Source organism: Plecotus auritus, assembly GCF_963455305.1.
Source record: "Plecotus auritus genome assembly, chromosome: 11".
Lineage (NCBI taxonomy): Eukaryota > Metazoa > Chordata > Mammalia > Chiroptera > Vespertilionidae > Plecotus > Plecotus auritus.
Genome location: NC_137777.1, coordinates 37,004,331 through 37,029,300, shown reverse-complemented (window position 1 = coordinate 37,029,300; position 24,970 = coordinate 37,004,331). Strand labels below are relative to the sequence as shown.

Below are 24,970 nucleotides of genomic sequence, written 5' to 3'. Positions count from 1 at the left end.
TATACATTGTGTAACTTGAAGTTATATTTTTAACTTTCTGTTTATATGAAGATTATTTTAAAATATTGTTTTCTTGGCTTTTGTATGTTTGCCATGTTACATTTTTTTTAAAAAATATCATGTTCACTTTTATGGAATTGTATGGGAATATAAAAGAATTGTATGGGAAGTGGAAAGACTGCTGACCAGTTTAGGAGCTAGTAAATAAGATTTTAGCCAAGTTCTATACCATATTAACTTTTGCCACCTGGCGGGGGGATTTAACTTCTCTATGACTGTTTACTTATCTGTCAAATGAATCAACCAAATTCTGTTTCATTCTTCTGAACGTGGCACACTCAGAGATGGACAGATATGCTTAGATTTAGATCAGATTCACTGTGACCTCCCAACTCCACTGGCCTCAGGCCCAGGGTGAGGTACCCTTCTTGGTTTCTTTGTTCACAGCCTTCTTTGACTCTTTCCTTTTTCCTGATGGATTTTATCTTTTGTAGACTCAGTTTGCTGGGTTTTGTTCATAGATGAATAAGAAAAAAGCTGTCAGCCACTTTTCCTGAGATGGGACTTAGGCTCCAGAAATATTCTAGAGAACAAAGCACTGGTAATGTTACAGTTTGAGAAGTGTAGTGAAGGTTACAATCCTTTGTGTGTTAAAATCTTGAACTGTAAAGATCTTGTTCATTGTGGTACATTAGTGTTAAAATATGTGTTACTAAAAGGAATTTATTGGAATATTGAAGATGACATATTCTTTGAACATTGTATACACATAAATAACTTGATTTTTAAATTTTTTAGTCAGCTGCTTATGTTCATTTTACTTAAACTGGAATTGCCAATTCTTTTTTTTTTGATTTAGAAAAATCAATGTTTCTTTCTAAAGGTGTTGTAATCCTAATTGTTTAAACAAATGCCATAACGTCCTTCAGTAGCCTAGAACTAATTTTGCAAACTATTTCTACAGAATTTAAGAAGATTTTGTTCATGTGTATGGCATAGAAGATGAATTCTTCCTCCTCCACCATGAATGAAGAACCCGATGCTCTATCGGTAGTTAACCAGCTGCGGGATCTGGCGGCAGATCCATTAAATAGAAGAGCCATTGTCCAGGATCAGGGATGTCTGCCTGGCCTTATTTTATTTATGGACCATCCCAACCCCCCTGTTGTCCACTCAGCTTTGCTCGTAAGTTGCCTTTAGTAGTTTCAGTCTCGGTGTTGTAATTTTGCGATTAAGGAGTATTTGAAAAAGTGTTTTCTGACACCAATCAATTCTCTGACCCTCTGTGGATACCAGCTGTGTGTTCAACAGTCCAATTCAATTCTGACACTAACTAGCTGGAGCTATTAAACTCCAAGTCCCACAAGACTGCCCTCTCTTCAAAAGCCAGTTGAAAGTATCACGTCACCCATATTTCTAACTGAGCAGCTATAAATAGGGGGTTACACTGACCCCCTCCTCAGGTTTGATAATTTACTGGAATGGCTCACAGAACTCAGGAAGCCACTTTATTTACGTTTCCTAGTTTATTATAAAGGATACATGTGAACAGGTACGTAGGGCAAGGTCTGGAAGGGTCCTGAGCACAGGAGCTTCTATTCCTGTGGAGTTGGAGTGTACCTCCCTCCTGGCAGGGGGATGTAGTCACCACCTGAGAAATTCTGAATCTCCTTGTCCAAGAGTTTTTGTAGAGCTCAATCTCGCCACCCAGAAAGTTCCAAGGGTTTTAGGAGCTTTGTGCCAGGAACCAGACAGAGGTCAAATATTTATTTTTTATTATACTGCACCACCCCAACCTCCCCAACTCTGATCTCTGATCCCCTAACTCAGCAAGACCAGTGAACTCCATTTGGCTCCTCCTCCCTGTGCTACAGTCTGGAAACTGCTTCCAACACAGAAGGATGGGGCAATTGTGGGGCCCGCTTTGTCATTTCTCTTCTCTCAGGGATTACAATTCTGTGCTGCCTCTTGTCCTGGTTATTATTTTTTTATGGAAGGATGGCAGTTCCCATGGCTGTTAATGCTTTATGGACTGAAATAAAAGTCAAGGTAGGAGAAGTTGCAGAAAGGATAGGAGATTGTAGACAGAGGTTGAATTTGTGGTTACATAGATGGTATCGTTTTTGGTAAAGACCAGGCACTTTGAAAATGGTGTAGTGGACCAGTAAAAAATGTGAATGTCACTGGACTGAGATGGCAGAGTTTTGGATGGTGTGGTTTTCAGAGGTATTCTCCTGAGAATCATGTACCAACGTCTGGTGAATGATGAGAGATTATGGGGTCTGTAGAAAAGCGAATGAGATCCCTAGAGAATCGGCATGTGAAGTATATACTTACAAAATGTACTTTAAATTTTAAAAGAAAAGCACTCTAGAAAAAATGAACTCAGAACGTAGAAATTTGTGAGGTGAGCTCATCTTTTGCTTTTCAGTACAAAAAGATGTATTGAAGGTGAATTGTAAAACTAGAAGCAGCTGTTTGTCTGAAGGTGGTTGTGTGTTTTGTCCCCCTCAGCAGTTTATTTTAATTTTTATGTGAAAAGCATCTAGGGAAATGATGGCTATAGGGACTACTCCCTGAAATTAATAAATGGAATATACTTTCTTGTATCCTTGACAAGATGAAGTGATGAAAATAAAACCGGGAACAATCTAATTTTGACCTTGCAGGTAAGTTAGGAACCTTCATTTCAAAGAGCAGAATCAGCTACTTTAGCTCAAAGGATCGTTTCACCCCCAGGGGACTGCTCTGATGATCACATTTAAAGAAGGGTTTCTAAACACTTCAAAACCAGTTGATTGTAAAAACAAAAAGCTGTTTTCCTCTTGCAGTAAGTTAGTAGTGGGTTTAATTTTGAATAGTCTGGACACGTGAACTAATGTATTACTGTTTCTGCTGTAGGCTCTTCGATACTTGGCAGAATGCCGTGCTAACAGAGAAAAGATGAAAGGAGAACTGGGTATGATGTTAAGCTTGCAAAACGTTATACAGAAGTAAGTATAATAGTGTCTCCCAATGCAGTAGAAACGTGGATCTTCTTGTTAAATGTGTACTCATTGTTAATATATGAATTTACTGAAATTTTAATATGGGTTATATGTACAAAAAAGTTCTGATGGTCAATATCCTTTTGTTTCTTATATATATACATAAATATTTTTAAAAATTTTTTATTGATTTCAGAGAGGAAGGGAGAGGGAGAGAGAGAGAAACATCAATGATGAGAGAGAATCATTTATCAACTGCCTCCTGCACACCCCCTATTGGGGATCGAGCCCACAATCCAGGCATGTGCCCTTGACTGGAATCGAACTCAGGACCCTTCATTTCATAGGCCAACACTCTGTCCACTGAGCCAAACCGGCTAGGGCTTAAATATTTGTTTTTAATACTAGTCCTTATGTAAATGTTCAAATTTTATTTAAAAATGTTGATAGACATTGTATTTATGGATATTTTTTAAAAGAAAATCTTGCCTTGTGTGAAGTTTTGTAAAGTAAATTGAATTGCTAGCAGAGCAATATGGGTGACTAATCACATTTGAAAATATGCACAAAATTATTTTGTTACTTCATCCCAGTCTTAACGGAAAAGAACCTTTATCAGTATTATGACAGCCAAAACCGGTTTGGCTCAGTGGATAGAGCGTCAGCCTGCGGACTGAAAGGTCCCGGGTTCGATTCCGGTCAAGGGCATGTAACTTGGTTGCGGGCACATCCCCAGTGGGAGGTGTGCAGGAGGCAGCTGATAGATGTTTCTCTCTCATCGATGTTTCTGACTATCCCTCTTCCTTCCTCTCTGTAAAAAATCAATAAAATATAATATATATATATATATATATATATCAGTATTATGACAAAAAGGTCTTTTGGTGATATTTTCCTGAGTATCATTGAGAAGGCTCTTGGGGACTAGTGCTATTTAATTAGCATTTTAGCTAATAGGTGGTTTGTAATTGTACGGTTCATCTTGTTATTTACAACGTTTTGAAGTAGGTTTGATAGATGACAGTTTTGCGGGTGAGGAAAATACTGAGGCTGTTACTTTATCTCTGGTCCTTCAGCTGTGTTGCCTCTGGGGATGTCTGGTTTGCTCCTTTCTTAGGCCTTGCTGATCTCTTTGTAGAGGCTAGAAATGGAAGATTCAGTGTTTTGATATTTCCACTGTGTCTGGAAGGAAAAAGGTAAGCTTTCTGAGGCTTTATCTTAGTTCACTTTTTATCTTAGATAGGAGATGACTGCCTTTAAACTTATAATAAATAATCACTTAATTTAATTTGACTTTTTAAAACTTACCTTGCAGTTTCTTTGGCTTGAGTGGTCACAAAAGTTCTTTTGTAATTTCCAAATACTACAGGTTAAATTATATCAGTGAAGAATCATCTAAACTCACCTCTAAGACAGTATTATTTTTTTTATTAGTGTTCTTGACTCCTGGATACATTTTATTTTATTAATCTCATTTTTTAGACATTACTTAAATATTTTGTTTTCATGGAGTCGGCTACGTGACAGACTAGTTCTTTGTGCTTAGATCTTTGATAATGACAAGATAGAGACTGAAGTTTTCTTATTTTTAATCAGGTGATCAGTTAGGAGTTAATAACAAAATATTGACTGCCATCAATTTTATTAACTATTGCCTATGGTTTCAGGTCAATTCCATTAGTAAAAATTTGGAATCTAGTTCTGACTTGAGACAAATAATTTCTTTGCCCATCAGTTTCTTTATCTGTAAGCCTGAAGTAATACCTGCAAAGTAATTGATAATCCAACAAGATAATATCTGTAGAAATGCTTTGTAAATTCTAAAGTGTGTAAAATATAAGGTATTCTTATTTTTGTTCCTAGTATGCTTTAGTGCCTTATAGTTAACTATTTTTTACATTGATTTTAGAGAGAGGAAGGGAAAGACAGAGAGAGAGAGAGAAACATTGATGTGAGAGAGAAACATCGATCGGTTGCCTTCTGCTTGTGCCCCAACCGGGAATTGAACCCACAAGCTGGGTATGTTCCCTGATTGGGAATTGAATCTGCCACCTTTTGGTGTACGGGACTATGCTCCAACCAAGTGACCCACACTGGCAGGGCACTATAGTTAACTATTTTTAACTGACATATTTAGTGCTATTGGATATAGTGAAAGGTTTAAGTATAATAAGGATGCTTCTGTAGGCCTATTTTTTTATATATATATTTTATTGCTTTTTTACAGAGAGGAAGGGAGAGAGATAGAGAGTTAGAAACATCGATGAGAAAGAAACATCGATCAGCTGCCTCCTGCACACTTCCCACTGGAGATATGCCCACAACCAAGGTACATGCCCTTGACTGGAATCGAACCTGGGACCCTTCAGTCCGCAGGCCGACACTCTATCCACTGAGCCAAACCAGTCAGGACTGTAGGCCTATTTTATTCATAGGATGAACTTGGACGATTATGGATACCTTTAATAGGTATAGTTATTGAAGTTGAAAATATGTGGTAAAATTTTTAAAATGTTAAGAAAGTAGGTGAAAAATTAATGTTGATATATTAAAATATACTTCATATTTGAACTTTAAAGATTTAGAGCAAAATTTAGAGGTACCACAGATTTAGCCTATAAAATAATTTCTTAGCTTACCCAGCTGGTGTGGCTCAGTGGTTGAGCATTGACCTATGAACCAAGAGGTCATGGATCGATACATGCCCAGGGCTTGATCCCCAGTACGGGGCGTGCAGGAGGTAGCCAATCAATGATTCTCTCTCATCATTGGTGTTTCTATCTCTCCCTCTCCCTTCCTCTCTGAAATCAATAAATATGTATTTTAAAAAATCATTTCTTAGCTTGGTTGGCTATGGTTGTGGTATGTGTGTGTGAGTGTGTGTATATGTAAGTAAGAGATATATCTATAAAATAGGGAGACTACTTGTATATTTGTAAGAGAAGTGGTGTGTTAGTTCAGGACATTATCTCAGCATATTATGTGTGAAGGAGATCCGGATATGGAGCAAGAAATGGAAGAGGTTTCTTGTGGGGTAAGGTCTGCAGGATAAAGGAGAATGAAGCAATTTTGGACTACAGACTAGACTACAACACAGATTCACATCTGTAAAAGGAAGGTGGAGAGGAAACTAAATGGACAAGGAGAGTCTCAGATTCCACTACAAGTTGGACAGCCAAAATAGTGGGGAGCTCCAAAGCAAGGATTACCCTGTAGATGAGTTTTCATTAGGCAGGAATGGCCAGGCCCCCACTATTCAGTCATTGGCTGGGGCCTGCCCTGGAAGAGCCAGGCCTTGGAATGAATGAATGAAAGGTGCGTATGATGAATCTCAAAGCCACCACTGTTGGTGGCTCTATTACTAGACTTACTGCAGCTGAAAGGCATATGTCTTTGTTAAAGGAAGATCCAAGCATTGTATCTTCATGGCTGCCAAGGTGGCCTATCTTTTTAATTTAAATATAGTATTTTTTAAGAACAATTGTTGCTGGCTCCTCTAGTAGTAAAACAGATGTACATCTGTTGCATACTCCATCATTTTAATTTGGTCCTATAGCCCTCTCAAAAGAGATGACGTGATGTAATGATTCTTATATACATTTTGCAACTCAATTGGCTGTTGAAGATCTCAGATTTGAAGGTTGCCTTTTAAACTTTTAAGATATCACCTCTGGCCCTCACTGGTTTGGCTCAGTGGATAGAGTGTCGGCCTGTGGACTGAAGGGTCCCGAGTTCAAGGGCACATGCCTGTGTTGCGGGCTTGGTCCCTGGTAGGGGGCGCGCAGGAGGCAGCCAATCGATGGTTCTCTCTCATTATTGATGTTTCTATATATCTCTCCCTCTCTCTTCCGCTCTGAAATCAATAAAAATATTTAAAAAAAAAGGTATCACCTCTGTTTACCATCGAAGTTTGTATGTTTGAATGTTAAAAGTATGTGTTTTTGCTTGTGCTGGCTGGGCTTGTAAACATTAAGACTTTGTATTAGAATCAGGCTTTGGCCTCCCATCTATATATATAAAAGCCTAAGTGACCGTCCGACCATTCTACTGTCTGACCGGTAGTTATGAGACGTGCAGTGACCACCAGGGGCCAGACGCTCTGATCAGTAGCTGTGACGCGCACTGACCACCGGGGGCAGATGCTGAACACAGGAGCTGCCGAGCTGTGGTGGTGACTTGGCAGCTGTGGTTCTCAGGTGACGCACCAGGAACCAGAGAGGAGGGAGTCCGATTCTGGGGTGCGTCACCCGAGAACCGCCCTCTTGCAATCCAGGACCCCTCGGGGGATGTCGGAGAGTGGGTTTCGGCCTGATCCCTGCAGGCCAGGCTGAGGGACCCCACCAGTGCACGAATTTGTGCGCCAGGCCTCTAGTTTTCATATAACAAGCTGTAGCCAAGAGATCTATGTTCTATACTTTTTTTTTTTCTTGATGTCTAGCCAGTCAGGATGGGATTCCTGCAGGATCTCTATAAGCAAACTGAATTAGGGGGAGATTTAGCTGTGATTCCATGGACTTAGGCAACTAAGGAAGTAAAAGAGAGGTCTTCCCATATCCCAGAAAGAGCCACAGAACCAAGAAAATCTGTTGTGAAGGGTTACTACTTTGAAGGGAAACTTTCCCTTTGACAGTAATCAAAGGGGAAACCAAAAAGCAGAAGTTCGGAGGGGAAATAGAGGTTATTCTTCACATGTGAAGCAGAGAGTAATATTTGATAAAATAGGGAAAATTCTGCGTGCTAAAATTTTTGCCCTTTAATCATGATATTATGTTTTGCTACAGAATGTTGCGGAGATTTCTAATGTTATTCAACAGCAAGTTTTACTTGTGTTGAGGTCAGATTGGTGCCTACAGTCAATCAGATTGACTTCAAAGTCATTGTTACTTTTAGTTCTTTAATTGTGAAAAGAATTTGAAGTTTTCTGTCACTCTGGCATTATGTCCTAATTTTAATCTCTTCCATGAATAAAATCTTATCATTAGTGGTAATAACCTTTTTACATTTTATTTTTATTCTGGATCCCTATGTGAAGAGAATTTTCTTTTAAAAAAAATACTTTTACTGATTTCAGAGAGAGATAAAAAACATCAATGATAAGAGAGAATCATTGATTGGCTGCCTCCTGCACGCCCCCACTGGGGATTGAGCCCACAACCTGGGCATATGCCCTGACCAGGAATTGAACCATGATCTCCTGGTTCATAGGTTGATGCTCAACCAGTGAGCCCTGCCAGTTGGACAAGAATTTTCAAAATGTCAATTTAAAACATTTGAACACAGTTTAAGACATTTGCTAATTGCTATTTCAGGAGAAATATTTCTGCTATAAGATGAATTTTATAAAAGTACTTGGAATATCTAACATGAAGTATATTATAAATAAAAACCCCTTTAATAAAATGTGGCATCACAACTTTATTTTATTTTTTAAAATACATTTTTATTGATTTTAGAGAGGAAGGGAGTGGGAGAGAAGGATAGAAACATCAGTGATGAGAGAGAATCATCAATCGCCTGCCTCCTGCATGCCCCACACTGGGGATCAAGCCTGCAACCCGGGCATGTGCTCTTGAATGGAATCGAACCTGGGACCCTTCAGTCCACAGACCAAAGCTCTATCCACTGAGCCAAACCAGCTAGGGCCACAACTTTAAAATATCTCATTTCATCTGAAGAACTTCCTGAAATTCTAAATTTTGAAACTGCCATAATAAATGGTGGTCTATTCTTGTTAAAATCTTGGATGAAAAGTGTGTGCTTTCATTTCTTTATGCCTTTTTTCTGTGTTCTTTTTCTTCTTAGAATGTAATTTTAAAATCTTATTACAGGTATGCAGTATGTGGTTTATTTGTAAAAACTAAAAAATGCAAAAAAGGAAGAAAACCCATAATACCATTTATCTTTTCATTTACATATATGATATTAGACTTACAGAAAAATTGTAAAAGCAGTACAACTATGCCTAAATACCCTACATCTCCCCTGGTGGCAACTCTTGTGAGAACCTTTAGAGTTTAGGAGGGAGATTCGAGCTCAGCCATTGTGGGTCAGAGGTTGAGGGTAGTAGGCCTATGAACCAGGAGGTCACGGTTCAATTCCTGGTCAGGGCATAATGCCCCGGTTGCGGGCTCGATCCCCAGTGGGGGTAGCGTGCAGGATGCATTTTCTCATTGATGTTGCTATCTTTCTCTCCCTCTCCCTTCCTCTCTCTCTCTCACCAATAAAAACGTATTTATTGCCCTGACCGATTTGGCTCAGTGGGTAGAACGTCAGCCTGTGGATTGAAAGGTCCTAGGTTTGATTTCAGTCAGGGGCACATGCATGGGTTGCGGGCTTGATCCCCAATGGGGGGTGTGCAGGAGGCAGCCAATCAATGATTCCCATCATTGATGTTTCTATCTCTCCCTGTCTCTTCCTCTCTGAAATCAATAAAAATATGTTTTAAAAGAAACAAAACTTATTTATTTTTATTTTTTATTTTTGTTAATCCTCACCCAAGGACATTTTTCCTTTTTTTTTTTTTTAAGAGAGAGTGGAAGGCAGGGGGAGAGACAAACATTGATGTGAGCGAAACACATCCATTGGTTGTCTCCTGCAGGTGCCCTGATCAGAGCTGGGGATTGAGCCTGCAACCGAATTATGTGCCTTTGACCAGAATCGAACCTGGGACCCTTCAGTCAGTGGGCTGATGCTCTATCCACTGAGCAACTGGCTAGGGCAATAAAAACTTTTTTTTAAAGGAGATTCGAGTCGGGGTGCCCCAAGGTGGGCACACACTGGCTTCTTTGTCTTGAGGAGTTTTATTTACTTTCCAAAGATGGGGGTTTTAGGGGAGGTCTCAGGGGAGATCCCAGTAGAATATCCTTTCAGGGTTGCGGTCTCCACTGATTAGTCAGCACCAGGGCAGGGGTCATTAGTCATTGCAGCTGGGCCTGGTCTTGCCTGCCTAGTTTTACTGCTTTTCTGGGCCTGGAGCTGAAATACAACTGAGGCCTAGATGTTATCTCTGGGGAGGAAAGGTCAGGGAAGGGTCCTATGACCAGCAATATGCTAGGGGAGGAAAGGCCATCCTGGGGGTGAGGTGGCACCAATTTTGCCTGCTGCTAGGCCCCCCGGGTGACCTGTATCTGGCTGTAAATTACTTGGCCAGTTTGTTCAGCTATCTGTCTCAGTTTCCACATTCCACTTGTCAAGGAATTTTCCTAGCTTCTTACTATCCTGCCTCACCGTGAAGTATATGGAACTCTTAACTGGCCTTTATGGGCAAAATAAAATGTTATTAGCAGCATCTAGAATTAGAGTGACTTGCTATATATGACCAATAAGAAAATATTATACTTGTATTCAGAATGAAAATTATTTTTGCTGTATAATAAAAATCATAGTTCTCTTTTTAGTTGTGTTTTATGAGTAATGTTTTGAACCTTTTCAATATACATAACTAATTAGAAAAAGTGGTGAGGAGTCAATACACTTCATTATGGAATACTAAATTACTGAGAGAAAAATTCCAATTACTCTGTGAAGGAGCCTTTCAAGGTAGTCTTTTTTTCTGATATCAGATTTTAAGGACTGAACTAAATCCAGGGCATTAATCAGCTCTCCATTTTCACTTGCCTAGGAAGATTAGGGCAATTAATACTTGTTTAATTATACATTCTCTCTAACATTTATGGCCAAATGTACTATATAACTGTAGACTTTCTACTTGAATGTTTTGAATCGTAGTATTTGAACAATATTTTTGGTTTATTAAAAATAAAGACTACCCCTAGCCGGTGTTGCTCAGTGGATAGAGCATTGGCCTGCGGTCTGAAGGGTCCCAGGTTTGATTCCCGGTCAAGGGCACACACCTGGGTTGTGGGCTCGATCCCCAGTAGAGGGCATGCAGGAGGCAGCCAGTCAATGAGTCCCTCTCATCATTGATGTTTCTATCTCTCCTTCTCTTCCTCTTTGAAATCAATAAAAATATATTTAAAAAATAAATAAGACTAAGCTTTTCTGTAAACTAGTGGCCTGGTGCACAAAATTCGTGCAGGGGTGTGTGTGTGTCCCTCAGCCCGGCCTGCACCCTCTCCAATCTGGGACCCCTCGGGTAGCAATCAGACATCCCATTTGCAATCTGGGATTGCTGGCTCCTAACCGCTTACCTGCCTGCCTGCCTGATCGCCCTTAACCACTCTGCCTGCCGGCCTGCTTGCCCCCAACGCCACCCCCCCCCCCCCCCGCCGGCCTGCTCGGCTCGCCCCCAACTGACCCCCTGCCGGCCTGATTGCCCCCAACTGTCCCCTCCTCTGCTGGCCTGCTTGCCCCCAACTGCCACCCCCACTGCTTGCTTGCCCCCAACTGCCCCCTCACTGGCCTGTTCTCCCCAAACTGCCTTCCCCCCCGCCAGCCTGCTCGCCCCCAACTGCCCCCTCTGCTGGCCTGCTCATCCCCAACTGCCTCCCCCTCCGACCTGCTCACCTGCAACTGCCATCCCCTGCCGGCCTGCTCACCCCCAACTGGCCCCCCCTGTCGGCCTGCTTGCCCCCAACTGTCCCCCCCACCCCCGCTGGCCTGATCACCCCTAACTGCCCTCCCCTCCTGGCCTGATCTCCCCTAACCGCCTCTGCCTCCGCCCTGCCACCATGGCTTTGTCTGAAAGGTCTCCTGGAAGGTTTCCTGGTCTAATTAGCATATTACCCTTTTATTAGTATAGATGCTCTTGGATTTTTCTTTCTTCAAAAGCATCTACACTAATAAAAGAGAAACATGCAAATTGACCATCACTCTGCTATGCCCACAAGCCAATCAGGGGTGAGTATGCAAATTAACCCAACAAAGATGGTGGCAGCCACAGAGCTGGAGCGAACAGGAGGCTTGAGTTGACCCGGCGACAGAGGAAGCCAAGCTTCCCGCCCACCCTGGCTGCGGCTGAAGGAGGGGCTGGGAGCCTGGGTCACTGAGGGGCATGGCCAGCCTGAAAATGGCCCTCAGCCCCTTACCTAGGCTGGCTACACCCCCATGGGGTAAGGGTCCCCGCTGGGGGGGCTTGGCCAGCCTGCAAACATCCATTAGCCCCTCACCCAGGCTGGCCAGGCACCCCAGTGGGGACCCCCACCCTGAAGGGGGCATGGCCAGCTTGAAAATGGCCCTCAGCCCCTCACCCAGGCTGGCCAGGCACCCCACCAAGAACCCCCACCCTGAAGGGGGTGTGGCCAGCTTGAAAACAGCCTTCATCCCCTCACCCAGGCTGGACACGCCCCCCCCACCGCGGGGACCCTCACCCCATGGGGGTGTGGCGGCCTGCAAACCACCACAGGCCCCTCACTCAGGCTGCCCCATGCCCCAAGGGAACCCCCACCCTGATCCGGGACACCCTTCAGGGCAAACCAGCCGGCTCCCACCTGTGCACCAGGCCTCTATCTATACTAATAAAAGGGTAATATGCTAATTAGACTGGGAGACCTTCCAGGAGACCTTCTGGACATTCTTCTGGACAAAGCCATGGTAGCGGGGCTGAGGTAGAGGCGGTTAGAGGCCAAGAGGGGAGGGCAGTTGTGGGTGATCAGGCCAGGATGGAATGGCAGTTGTGGGTGATCAAGTCAGTGGGGGAGGGGGCCGTTGGGGGTGATCTGGCTGGCGTTGGGGGGCAGTTGGGAGTGAGCAGACCAGCAGGGGGTCCAGTTGGGGGTGATCAGGACAGCGGGGGGGCAGTTTGGGATGAGCAGGCCAGCAGGGGTGCAGTTGGGGGTGATCAGGCCAGTGGGGAGGGATGGTGGGGGTGAGCAGGCCAGCAGGGGGGGCAGTTGGGGGCGAGCAGGCTGGCAGGGGGGCAGTTGGGGGCGAGCACACTGTCATGGGGGGCAGTTGGGGTGATCAGGCTGGTGGGAGGGGGGACATTTGGGGGCAAGCAGGCCGGCAGGCAGAGTGGTTAGGGGCAATCAGGCAGGCAGGCAAGTGAGCGCTTAGGAGCCAGCAGTCCCGGATTGTGAGAGGGATGTCTGACTGCCAGTTTAGGCCCGATCCCTGTAAATCGGCAGTAGGACATCCTTCGAGGGGTCCCAGATTGGAGAAGGTGCAGGCTGGGCTGAGGGACAACCAACCCCCCCCCCCCGCCCCGTGCATGAATTTTGTGCACCGGGCCACTAGTATTTTTAAAAGAAGGAAATAATTATTTATAATTGATTTGTTGGTCAGCAATATGCCAGTATCCTCGTACTCCTTACAACTTAAGGTTGGCAGTATTTAAAATATCTCAGAACTGCAGTGACCTTTTCAATAAACTAAAACTGCTATCAGAAAAGTGCTGAGACATCTCCTAAAAAGTAGTCTTTTTCATAGCTTTGTGCAATACAGAGCCAAAGTCATTCGAAGTAATTGACCTCTGTGGTCAACAGTGACTCAGAAAAGCACTTGGTATAATAAATTGAGGGCCCTTCTAGAAAGTTGCCTGGAATTGAAGGTCTTTGTGGCTAGAATGTATCCAGTCTGAATATTAGAAATTGTAGTATTTCTGCTCATTCAATAAGCAAATGGATTGCAAAAATATGTATTAGGCTTTGTGGAAGGTACAGAGCGAATATACCCCTATTCTTGAAGAGAAAGAAATAGAAAATTAAAATGTACAAGCATAGTACTTTGAATGGCAGTTGAGCTGAGCCTAGAAAGGAGAAAAGGCATTTATAAAAGGTCACAATGAGTTGGTTTTGGTAGAGATTAGATTTTAAAGGCCTTGAATGTATGTTAAAGGATTTGGACTTTATAGGTGAAATGCGCCTGCCTCCCGCATTGCCCTACTGGGGATCAAGCCTGCAACCTGGGTATGTGCACTGACCAGGAATGGAACCAGGGACCTCTTGGTGTATGAGTTGATGCTCAACTACTGAGCCACACAGGCTGGGCACATGTGGCTATTTAAACTTAATTACAAGTAAACAATTCATTTCTTTAGTAGCACTTGACAGACACATTTCAAGTGCTCAATAGCCACATGTGAGTGGACAGAGCAGGTATAGAACATTTCTTCAGTGTAGAAAGTTTGTTGGGTAGCATGGCACAAATGTTTATGTGGGGAGCTGTAGCAGGATTTAAAAGTGTAAGAATAAAAACTTTTGTCTGAATTGTGGTTTTATGATACATACATGCTTTGTGAAAAATATGTAAAATTGCAAATTAAGAAACAGAATCAGTTTGAATTTACTAAGAAATCTCTATTGAATAAGTAATATGAATGATCTTCTAATTTGTTTTCTCCTTTCAGATTTTTATGTTGTATTTTCTTGAAGGTCAGGTTACTTTCACATTCGGAGTTGAATGTTAGTGTTAATCCAGGGACTTATTATATCCTGATCTTTTTAGTTGATTTCATACTTAATTAATGATTTCAATTAAATGTGCTTTTATATCATTGTAGTGATGATGAGTTTGAATCTCAATGAACCATGGGTTTAAAATGAAATGCGAAGACTTTATTATAGACTAGATCAGGCATCCTCAAACTACGGCCCGCGGGCCACATGCGGCCCGCCGAGGACATTTATCCGGCCCGCCGGGTGCCGCTGCCTGTCCTGCTTAGCAGCCGACTCGTCCCGGGCCCGCAGTGCGCATAGGAATTTGTTCATAGTTTTTTTTTTTAACTATAGTTCGGCCCTCCAACAGTCTGAGGGACAGTGAACTGGCCCCCTGTTTAAAAAGTTTGAGGACCCCTGGTAGATGCTTTTTCTACATTACTGATTATTCTAGGATTCAGTGGTATTTTAAATTGAACAAACCAGAATGAAGAAAGCAAGACTTTGCAAACTTGAGGAATAAAATTATAGAATCAATAGAAGTGACAATACTAATTTATATATTTCTTTTCAAGGACTACAACTCCGGGAGAAACAAAACTGCTGGCCTCTGAAATCTATGACATTCTTCAATCTTCCAATATGGCAGATGGTGATAGTTTCAATGAAATGAATTCACGTCGAAGGAAAGCTCAGTTTTTTTTGGGAACTACTAACAAACGTGCCAAAACAGTGGTTTTACATATAGATGGTCTTGATGATACGGTAAGACTTTTATAAACACGTGGTTCATAAGATGGGAAAGAGAAATCATGTTAACTAAATAGTTTCCTCAGTGTCACGAGCTAACAGTCTTGAAGAGTATGTCCCAGTGTTAGTATTTTATACTGATAAAGGGGAGCATTTTGTGCCCAAGAGGCTAGTTCAGTGGTCGGCAAACTCATTAGTCAACAGAGCCAAATATCAACAGTACGACGATTGAAATTTCTTTTGAGAGACAAATTTTTAAACTTAAACTTCTTCTAACGCCACTTCTTCAAAATAGACTCGCCCAGGCCGTGGTATTTTGTGGAAGAGCCACACTCAAGGGGCCAAAGAGCCACATGTGGCTCGCGAGCCGCAGTTTGCCGACCACGGGGCTAGTTAATCAGAGGATATCACAATTTTAAGTATTTATACCCTAATACTAGAACTTCAAAATACATGAAGCAAAACCTGACAAATGCAAAGAGAAATAGACAAATCTACAGTTAGAGCTAGAGGTTTGAATACCACTCTCTTTGTTAATAGAACAACTCTACAGAAAATCAGTAAGGGTATAGAAGACTCAACTCTAATAACCAACTTAACCTAATTGATATTTATAGAATACCCCACCCAACAGCAAGATAATACTTATTCTTTTCAAGTGCACGTGGGACATTTGTCAAGATCGCCTCCTTTTTTCCTTCCTTCTTATTTGTTGATTTAGGGTTTATTTTTTTATTATTTATTTACTTATTTTTCTTCTTTATTGATTAAGGTATTACATATGTGTCCTTATCCCCCCAACACCCTCCCTCCCCATCTCCCCGCTAGGTTTTATTTTATATATCTTAAACTATCACAGTGTAGCTTCACTTACTATTACAGTAGTTCTTCCTTATTGCGGGTGTAAGTTCCAAGAGCCCCAGTGATGTCTGAAACCACGGATAGCACCAAACTCTATATATGCTGTGTTTTTTCCTATACATACATGCCTTTTCAATTAAAGAAAGGAAGCACTTTATGGCTTATCGTTGGCATATTTTGCCAGCCTCATTACACTTGTGCTTTGGGCCATTATTGAGTTACTTAAACACAAGCACTGTGATACCATAACAGTTGATCTGATAACCAGGAGGACTGCTAAGTAAGTAAGAGGCAGGTAGTGTTTACAGCATGGAAACGCTGGACAAAGGGATGAATTATTTGTGTGTGTGGAGGAGGGATGGCACAAAATTACATCACATTACCAGAATGGTGTGCAATTTAAAACTTACGGATTGTTTATTTCTGGGGTTTTCCAGTTAATATTTTTGGACCACAGTTGACCGCAGGTAACTGAAACCACAGAAAGCAAAATTGTGGATTAGTGGGGGCTACTCTTTATCACTTTATGCATAACGTAAGACATAGCACTGTACTTTCATTTCCCTTATCTCTGCCTTTGTGCTATTGTTATCATGTTTTATTTCTGCATGTTATAAGCCTCCAAATACATTGCTATTACATTAAATATTTAAAAAAAATTTTTCAAAAATATTTAAATTTATTGATTTGTGTGTGTGTGTGTGTGTGTGTGTGTGACAGAGAGAGAGAGAGAGAGAGAGAGAGAGAGAGAGAGAGAGAGAAACATTGATTTGTTGTTCCACTTATTTATGCATTCACTGGTTGATTCTTGTATGTGCCCTGACCGGGGATTGAACCTGCAACCTTGGCATGTTGGGACCGTGCTCTAACCAACTGAGCTGCCTGGGCAAAATTCTTTTCAATTTTTTTATTGTAAAATATATATGGCATAATATTTACCACTTTACCATTTTTAAGTGTAGCTTTCAGTGGTATTAAATACATTCATAATGTTGTGCCATCATCCCCACCATACATCTGTGTATGTACAATTTTTTATCTTGTAAAACTGGAATTCTGTACCCATTAAACAATAACTTCCTTGTCTTCTTCCCTGCAGCCCACCACTACTCTACTTTCTGTCTCTATGATTTTTAAAAAGTTAGTCTCTTCTAAAGAGAATGACAGAACTCAGGACTCAGCAGAGCAGAGTCCACAGGCAGTGTACTTGATCAGCCACGCTCACTATCCCAGATCCTTGCCTGGGGAGTATTGAAATGTAATCGGGAGTAGTGAAAAATTGGTTTATATAGGGAGATAGCAAGAATGTGAATTGTTTGGAAGGATGTGGGAATAAATGTGAAGGCTGATTTTATTTCATAGAAGAGAAGAATGAATCGGGTAATTTGAAGGCAGTGCTTCTCAGGGTGTGATCCAGAGACTTGGCGTCAGTTGCAGATTCCTGTCCCCTCGGAAGTACCAAATCAGCCCTAGCCAGTTTGGCTTAGTGGATAGAGCGTTGGCCTGCAGACTGAAGGGTCCCAAGTTCGATTCCAGTCAAGGGCACATGCCTGGGTTGTAGGCTCAATCCCTGGTAAGGGGCGGGCAGGAGGCAGCTGATCAATGATTCTCTCTCATCATTGATGTTTTATTTTTCTCTCCTTCTCTCTGAAATCAATAAATATGTATATGTATTTTTTAAAAATTCTTCATTGTTGAAAGTTTTACATATGTTTACTTTTTCCCCCATTGACCTCTCCCTGCCTGCTCCCACCCCCCAGCCCATGCCCCTACCCCGATAAAAATATATTTAAAAAAAAAATTAGACAGTGGTGGAAGTCCTACCTTAAAAAAAAAAAAAGTATGGAGTTAGAACCTAGTCTCAGTACAGTCAGCACAGAAACAGGAAAATTTAGATGTGTGGCTCGGGGGAAAGATGGGATGAGGAGAAACTACTTTTTAATTCATCTTCTCTTTGGATGTTGTGTTTGAGATAACCACTTACTTGATATCTAAGTAGATATATCTGAAGACAAATAAAAATAAAAGCATACTGGAATATGTCTGTGTTTCTACGGGAAATGATGAGAATAGTGTACTGAGGGGTGAAGTAAAAATAAAATCCCTTAGTTTTAGACACTGGACCTTGGAGATGAGATCACACAAGATGGAATAATTGTGGTGTAAGTGGAAGACCAGGCTAGTGTATTATTAGGAGTTGAAGAAGCATTGAGAGGTGTATGTTTTATTGTACTGTAAGAGCAATATGAGAACCAAAAAGAGGATATTGATAACCCTGGAAAATGAAGTGGGTACCTATTGAGAATGCCATTTCTGAAGGATGTAGTGATGGTTATAAATACCAAGTACTTTAAAAAATAGTCAAACACAGTGCTCCCTAATTCTAACTTTATTATAATTTATCCCTAGAGATTTTTAAGCTACAGCAGAGGTCAGCAAACCTTTTCTTTAAAGGGCCACATAGTAAATATTTAAGGTTTTTCAGGGCTTATAGCCTCCAAGTACTAACTATGTTGTAGAATGAAGCTAGCTTCAGACATTCTGTAAACACATAGGTGCAGGTGTGTTCCAGTAAAACTGTATTTATTTTTTAAAATATATTTTTATTGATTTCAGAGAGGAAGGGAGAGGGAGAGAGAGATAGAAACATCAGTGATTGATCAGCTGCCTCCTGCATACCCCCAGTGGGGATTGAGCCCGCAACCCAGGCATGTGCCCTTGACTAGAATCGAACTGGGGCCCCTTTAGTCCGCAGGCCAATGCTCTATCCACTGAGTCAAACTGGCTAGGGATAAAACTTTATTTACAAAACAACTGGCGGACTAGAGTTTGCCCATCCTTGAGCGAAAGGTATGTCTACTTTTCAGCACTTTTTCTTTTTGCTTTAAGATTTAAATTGACATTGGCTGACTTCTTGTTAAGTTATCAAAACTAAATATTAGTAATGAGCTTGAAAAAATCTGGTAGAGAATACTGTTCTGTTGATCTTATAAAATGTAATAAACTTGACTAAGCACCAATCTCCCCATGCCCTCACATAGGAGATGGTGGAACTAAAATAGGGACATTTGTTCCCCATGGTGCTACCCCCGCCCCCCAAATCTAATGACTAGTTTAGTGTGGTTTCAGTTGATTTATTCTCTTTTATTATTTTGCCAATTTTGATAACAATTTGCTTTTACTTTTTCAGTCTCGGAGAAATCTATGTGAAGAGGCTTTGTTAAAAATTAAAGGTGTTATTAGCTTTACTTTTCAAATGGCTGTTCAAAGATGTGTGGTGCGAATCCGGTCAGATTTGAAAGCAGAGGTTAGTATTTTAAATGCTGAATATGCTCAAGATTCTAGGAAACAAATCAGTGTTCAAATTTGTCCCTTTTTTATCTTGGCCTAGGCTTTGGCATCAGCGATAGCATCAACCAAGGTTATGAAGGCTCAGCAAGTTGTGAAAAGTGAAAGTGGAGAAGAGGTAAAAGTTTTACAGGCTTTCTTTATACCTAACTCTGACTCCCGATTGTTCTTTATGGCTAGCAGATTGTTTTTAAACTAATAGTTGCCAAGGATATAGCAGTGTGATTGGGTCAGATTATCTCAGTGTTTCTTGGTTAACACTTAACTCTTTTAGAGGTATAGAAATATCTTCTGTGGATTTCAGCCTGTTTTTATATCTTATATTTTGTGAATTTTAGACTCTTCTTTATTTCAGTGGAGATGTCTTGCTGATATTATATAGAAATAAAGGAGATGGCCCTGACCGGTTTGGCTCGGTGGATAGGGCGTCAGCCTGTGGACTGGAGGGTCCCGGGTTCAATTCCGGTCAGGGGCATGTACCTTGGTTGCGGGCACATCCCCGGTGGGGAGTGTGCAGGAGGCAGCTGATCGATGTCTCTCTCTCATTGATGTTTCTAACTCTCTATCCCTCTCCCTTCCTCTCTGTAAAAAATCAATAAAATATATTCAGAAAAAAAAAAAAAAAAGAAATAAAGGAGATGTGGTTTCCTTGCATTGGTCTTTATTTATTTATTTTATTATTTTTTAAAAATCTATTTATTTTTATTTTTTTATATTTTATTGATTTTTTGCAGAGAGGAAGGGAGAGGGATAGAGAGTTAGAAACATCAATGAGAGAGAAACATCGATCAGCTGCCTCCTGCACACTCCTCACCGGGTATGTGCCTGCAACCAAGGTACATGCCCTTGATCGGAATCGAACCCAGGACCCCTGAGTCAGCAGGCTGACGCTCCATCCACTGAGCCAAACCGGCCAGGGCTAAAAATATATTTTTATTGATTTCAAAGAGGAAGGGAGAGAGGGAGAGAGAGAGAAACATCGGTGATGAGAGGGAATCACTGATTGGCTGCCTCCCGCATGCACGGGACCGAGCCTGTAACCCGGGCATGTGCCCCTGACAGGAATCGAACCCAGGATCCTTCAGTTTGCAAGCCGATGCTCTATCCACTGAGCCACACCAGCTAGGGCTGCATTGGTCTTTAAATACTTTTCTAACCTTAATTAGTTTTGCCAGTCCCAAAAATAAAACTCCAGTTCCACCCTTAGGCAAATATACATAGTGAAAAGCTTTGCCTCTTGCTGTTCTTTCCATTAGCTGTGTGGTAGGGAAATGACTCTATATGGCTTCAGCTCATTTGAAGTGCCATAGAAAGGAGATTCAGTGGCTCTCCAGAGGTCCACACAGTAGCCAGATGGCTTGATTTTTTTTGTTGTTGTTAATCCCCACCTAAGGATATTTTTCATTTATTTTTAGAGGAAGGGAGAGTTGGGGAGAGAGAGAAAGAGAAACAGCAATGTGAGAGAGACACACAACAATTGGTTGTCTCCTGCATGAGCCCTGACCGGGGCGGAGATCAACCCTGCAACCCTTGACCAGAAATTGAAGCTGAGATCCTTTAGTCTGTGGGCCATCACTCTTAACCACTGAGCAAAACTGGCAGGGGCCAGCAGCTTGCTTTTGTCTTTTTTTAAAATACATTTTTATTGATTTCAGAGAAGAAGGGAGAGGGAGAGAGATATAGAAACATCAATGATGAGAGAGAATTATTGATTGGCTGCCTCCTGCACACCTCCTGCTGGGGATCAAGCCCACAACCAGAGCATGTGCCCTGACCAGAATAGAACCGTGATCTTCTGGTTCATAGGTCGATGCTCAACCACTGAGCCACATCTGCCAACCTGCTTTTGTCATATTTATTTTTTAATTTTTTAAAATTATAGTTGACGTACAATATTATATTAGTGTTAGATGTATAGCACAATGATTCAACATTTATATACTTTACAAAGTGATCCTCACAATAAGTCTAATAACTGTTACCATACATAGTTATTATGAAACTAGAGGCCCAGTGCACGGGGGTGTGTGTTCCTCAGCCCAGCCTGCACCCTCTCCAATCTGGGACTCCTACCAGGATCAGGCCTAAACGGGCAGTCAGACATCCCTCTCACAATCCAGGACTGCTGGCTCCCAACTGCTCGCCTGCCTGCCTTCCTGATTGCCCCTAACCACTTCTGCCTGCCAGCCTGATCACTCCCTAACCACTCCCCTGCCAGTCTGATTGATGCCTAACTGCTCCCCTGCCAGCCTGTTTGCCCATAACTGCCCTCCCCTGCCGGCCTGGTCACCCCAAACTGCCCTCCCCTGCAGGCTTGGTCACCCCTAACTGCTCTCCCCTGCAGGCCTAGTCCCCCTCAACTGCCCTCCCCTGCAGGCCTGGGTCCCCCCCAACTGCCCTTCCCTGCAGGCCTGGTCGCCTCCAACTTCCCTCTTATGCCGGCCTGGTCACCCCTAACTGCTCTCCCCTGCAGGCTTGATTGACCCCAACTGCCCTCCCTTGCAGGCCTGGTCCTTCCCAACTGCCCTCCCCTGATGACCTGATCGCCCACAACTGCCCTCCCTTGCAGGCCTGGTCCCTCCCAACTGCCCTCCCTTGCTGGCCATCTTGTGGTGGCCATCTTGTGTCCACATGGGGGCAGGATCTTTGACCACATGGGGGCAGCCATCTTGTGTGTTGGAGTGATGGTCAATTTGCATATTACTCTTTTATTAGATAGGATTATTGACTCTATTCCCTATGCTATACATTATCTCCCAGTGACTTATTTTGTAACTGGAAGTTTATACTTCTTTCCCTTTTCCTCCTAACCTCCGTCATCTTGAAGTAGACAAAGGTTACACATTTATTCCTGTGTAGTTCTGCCTTTCTGTGCTTACACAGTGTCCAGCAAATGGGTCTACCTTTATGTAAGAGGAACATTTTCAAAGGACTATAGCCCCTGAAAATAAATACCGTGGTGATTAGAATGAGGAGAAAGTTTACCTTTCACTTCTGACATATGACTATCAATTATATTGACTTTGCAATAACTCTTCACATGTTCTTTGTGTCAGATGCTGGTCCCATTCCAGGATATGGTTGTGGAAGTAGAACAGAACACAGAACTGCCCGACTACCTGCCCGAGGATGAGAGCCCCACGAAGGAGCAGGATAAAGCAGTGTCCCGCGTGGGCTCCCACCCGGAGGGTGGGGCTAGCTGGCTGAGCACAGCTGCAAACTTTCTATCCAGATCGTTTTACTGGTGACTTCAATTTGGGGTGCAAGGACTGTGTGAATGAACAAGGGGCCAGTTTTCCATTGTTGTGGTGAACTGTCAAGTGCAATTTGCAATAAGTTATCATGGAAAATTTTTAGATTACATGATTGCATATGCTGCGTTTTACATTTTATTGGACATTTTGCCCCACTAAGTGGTAAAAAGGACAGAGGCTACAAGGAGATTTGCTTTGTTTATGAAGGTATTTTGGTTTTGTTTTCCTTTGTTTAATTGCCTCACATTTTAAAAAACATGGGTCCACAATTAAACCAAACATTGTATGTGCAGCTTTACATTTTATTTTACATGAAACACCTGATAAGGAAAACTCATTTTCTCCTCAGGTCTCAGGACCTATCTGAAGAGAAATTAAGCTCAAGTTGTGCATGAATTACTGAACATTTCCATCTGTTTTTCTTCATGAAAGATACTTGCTTTGGTACTCTATAAGAGTTGAAAATGTTTCTCATTACCCCCCTTTTGTGCCTTTTTAAAATTTTGCCAACCATGTTTATAGAAAGGTCATTACTAATGACATTTTGTGAATTAAAATGTATTCATTTGAATATAGCAATCCCCTAAAAATACAATTCTACAAAAACTTTGCAATCTTGTTATCATTTTAATACAATTAATACACAATCATTCAAGAAGAGGGAAACATGTATATCAGCAAAGTGCTATTGAGACTGAATGTGACCAAATGTAGTTTGACTGCTGTTCTGTTTGGTTTATATCAGCTCTTGAGAGTTACATCCACCATAATATTGGGAGCAACTGTCAATGGTCTCTAGGCCTTATTTTGTGATTACACACTATTTCCTGCTAGAAAAATAAAATAGTAAAGAACTGACAACTTGAAAAAGAAAACAAAAATTGGATGCCTGTAATGCCGCAGTGCCATTTGGTAGAGTCTAACCTTAACACGTGAGTTGCTTGGTAGGTGCCTATTCAGTAGGTATTTCCTTGTATTGCCTTTTGTGAATTTATTATGAACTTGGAATCGTATTGAATGAAAAAAAACCTCAAAATTAATGCTTATAAAGAAATAAAGCCAGCATTGGTCCACTTGATTTTGTTTCTCATGTCCAGCCAGAAAAAAAGAACTTCAGTGAAGGTAAGAAAAATAAATATAAATATGTATACATATATATTTTTTCTAGATAAGAGCTAATTACATATATGTAATGCTTTATTGCATTTCTGAAATATTTGGCAACTAAAATTTTCCTTTTGGAAATCTAACTAAATCCAGATAAATTTTAATGCCAATATGATTAAAAACTAATAGGGAGAAAGTGAAATTCTTCTTCATCTACATGTAGAGCTGCTATTTTATTGCGTGGAGAATGTGAAGTGAAAATTGGACCCTGGAGGGGTTTCTTGCATTTTCATCGCTTCTCTTTTAGAGAAAATTAAAAGCATCCAGTGTTACTAGAGAAAAATTATTGTAAAATGATTCACCAACAAGAATCTTGAACATTGTGACCTTCTGGAGGGAGGGGTATTGAGGGTGCTGAGAGAGATAGTTTTCAGATGTCTGGGCTCTGAGTCAGGTGACACGCACAAATGAAAATATAAGCTTTCAGGGCATGCATTGCTTTAAATGCATAATACAACTTGCTGCCAGAACCAGACATGTTGAAAAAAAACCACCTCCTTTCAATAGCCATTAAAACAAAGTTTACTGTTCTGTTTTAACAAGCTTGTGTTTTATTTTGCATTGCCACACATCCGCTTATTTAAAAAACGACATCCCTTTGGTAGCAATGGTTCAATACAAGTGGTTATTATAGCTTGGTGTTCCTGTGTTCTAATTCTAAGTGTTCTTGTTTCCAGGTCTTATAGAGCAGTTAAGGCAACTGTAACAGCATTTTTTGAAATATATTGTAAAATAATAAAAGGTAACAATTAAAATTGAATGGATATTGCATTTTTGTGGTATAAGCATTATTGATTACTCTTAAGCCTGTTTGTATCCACACTGCCTGGCACCTTCTCCTAGCTCCCTGCAGGTACATTACCCAACTAATTCCCATGCATCTTCCATTCATCTTCTTCCCAGCACCACACCTGCTTCCCCTGGCTTTGGATCAGTAGCCTCTTTACATATATTCATCATAGCATTTATCACATTAGATTGAATTTATATTTTCCAGTGTCTCTCCCCTTCTTAGCTCTTTGAGAACCGAGAGAGTCTGTAACTGTGCCTGGCTAGTAGCAAGCACTCAGATATATTTTTAGGAGAATGAATGAAGAATTTGTTTTTAATTACTAGAAATAAGTAGAAGGTACTAATTATTAAAACAGGCACATGGGGAAAATGTCAGATCGTAGTATTTTTTCTGGGCATGTTTGTTTCTGATTTATTCAATTTATTGCTTTTTCATTTATTTTGTCATTTGGTTTTTATTTTTATAAAAGGGGCAGAGTTATAATACTTGCTCTATTGGATGAGGTTAAGATTAACTTACAATATCCTGATTTTTATA

General features: G+C 41.4%; 1 protein-coding gene across 2 annotated transcripts in view; it reads left to right on the top strand.

Moving 5' to 3' along the window:
- Window positions 1-24,410, top strand: part of ARMC1 (armadillo repeat containing 1) — a 30,086-nt gene extending 5,676 nt beyond the window's left edge. For both annotated transcript variants that reach the window (XM_080646334.1, XM_080646335.1), the window contains 6 exons: window positions 965-1,185; window positions 2,902-2,993; window positions 14,836-15,025; window positions 19,062-19,178; window positions 19,263-19,337; window positions 22,276-24,410. In XM_080646334.1, the coding sequence (XP_080502460.1) occupies window positions 1,003-1,185; window positions 2,902-2,993; window positions 14,836-15,025; window positions 19,062-19,178; window positions 19,263-19,337; window positions 22,276-22,467 (849 nt within the window). In that variant the 5' untranslated portion in view covers window positions 965-1,002 and the 3' untranslated portion in view covers window positions 22,468-24,410. The remainder of the gene's footprint in view (window positions 1-964; window positions 1,186-2,901; window positions 2,994-14,835; window positions 15,026-19,061; window positions 19,179-19,262; window positions 19,338-22,275) is intronic.
- Window positions 24,411-24,970: the final 560 nt, after the last annotated feature.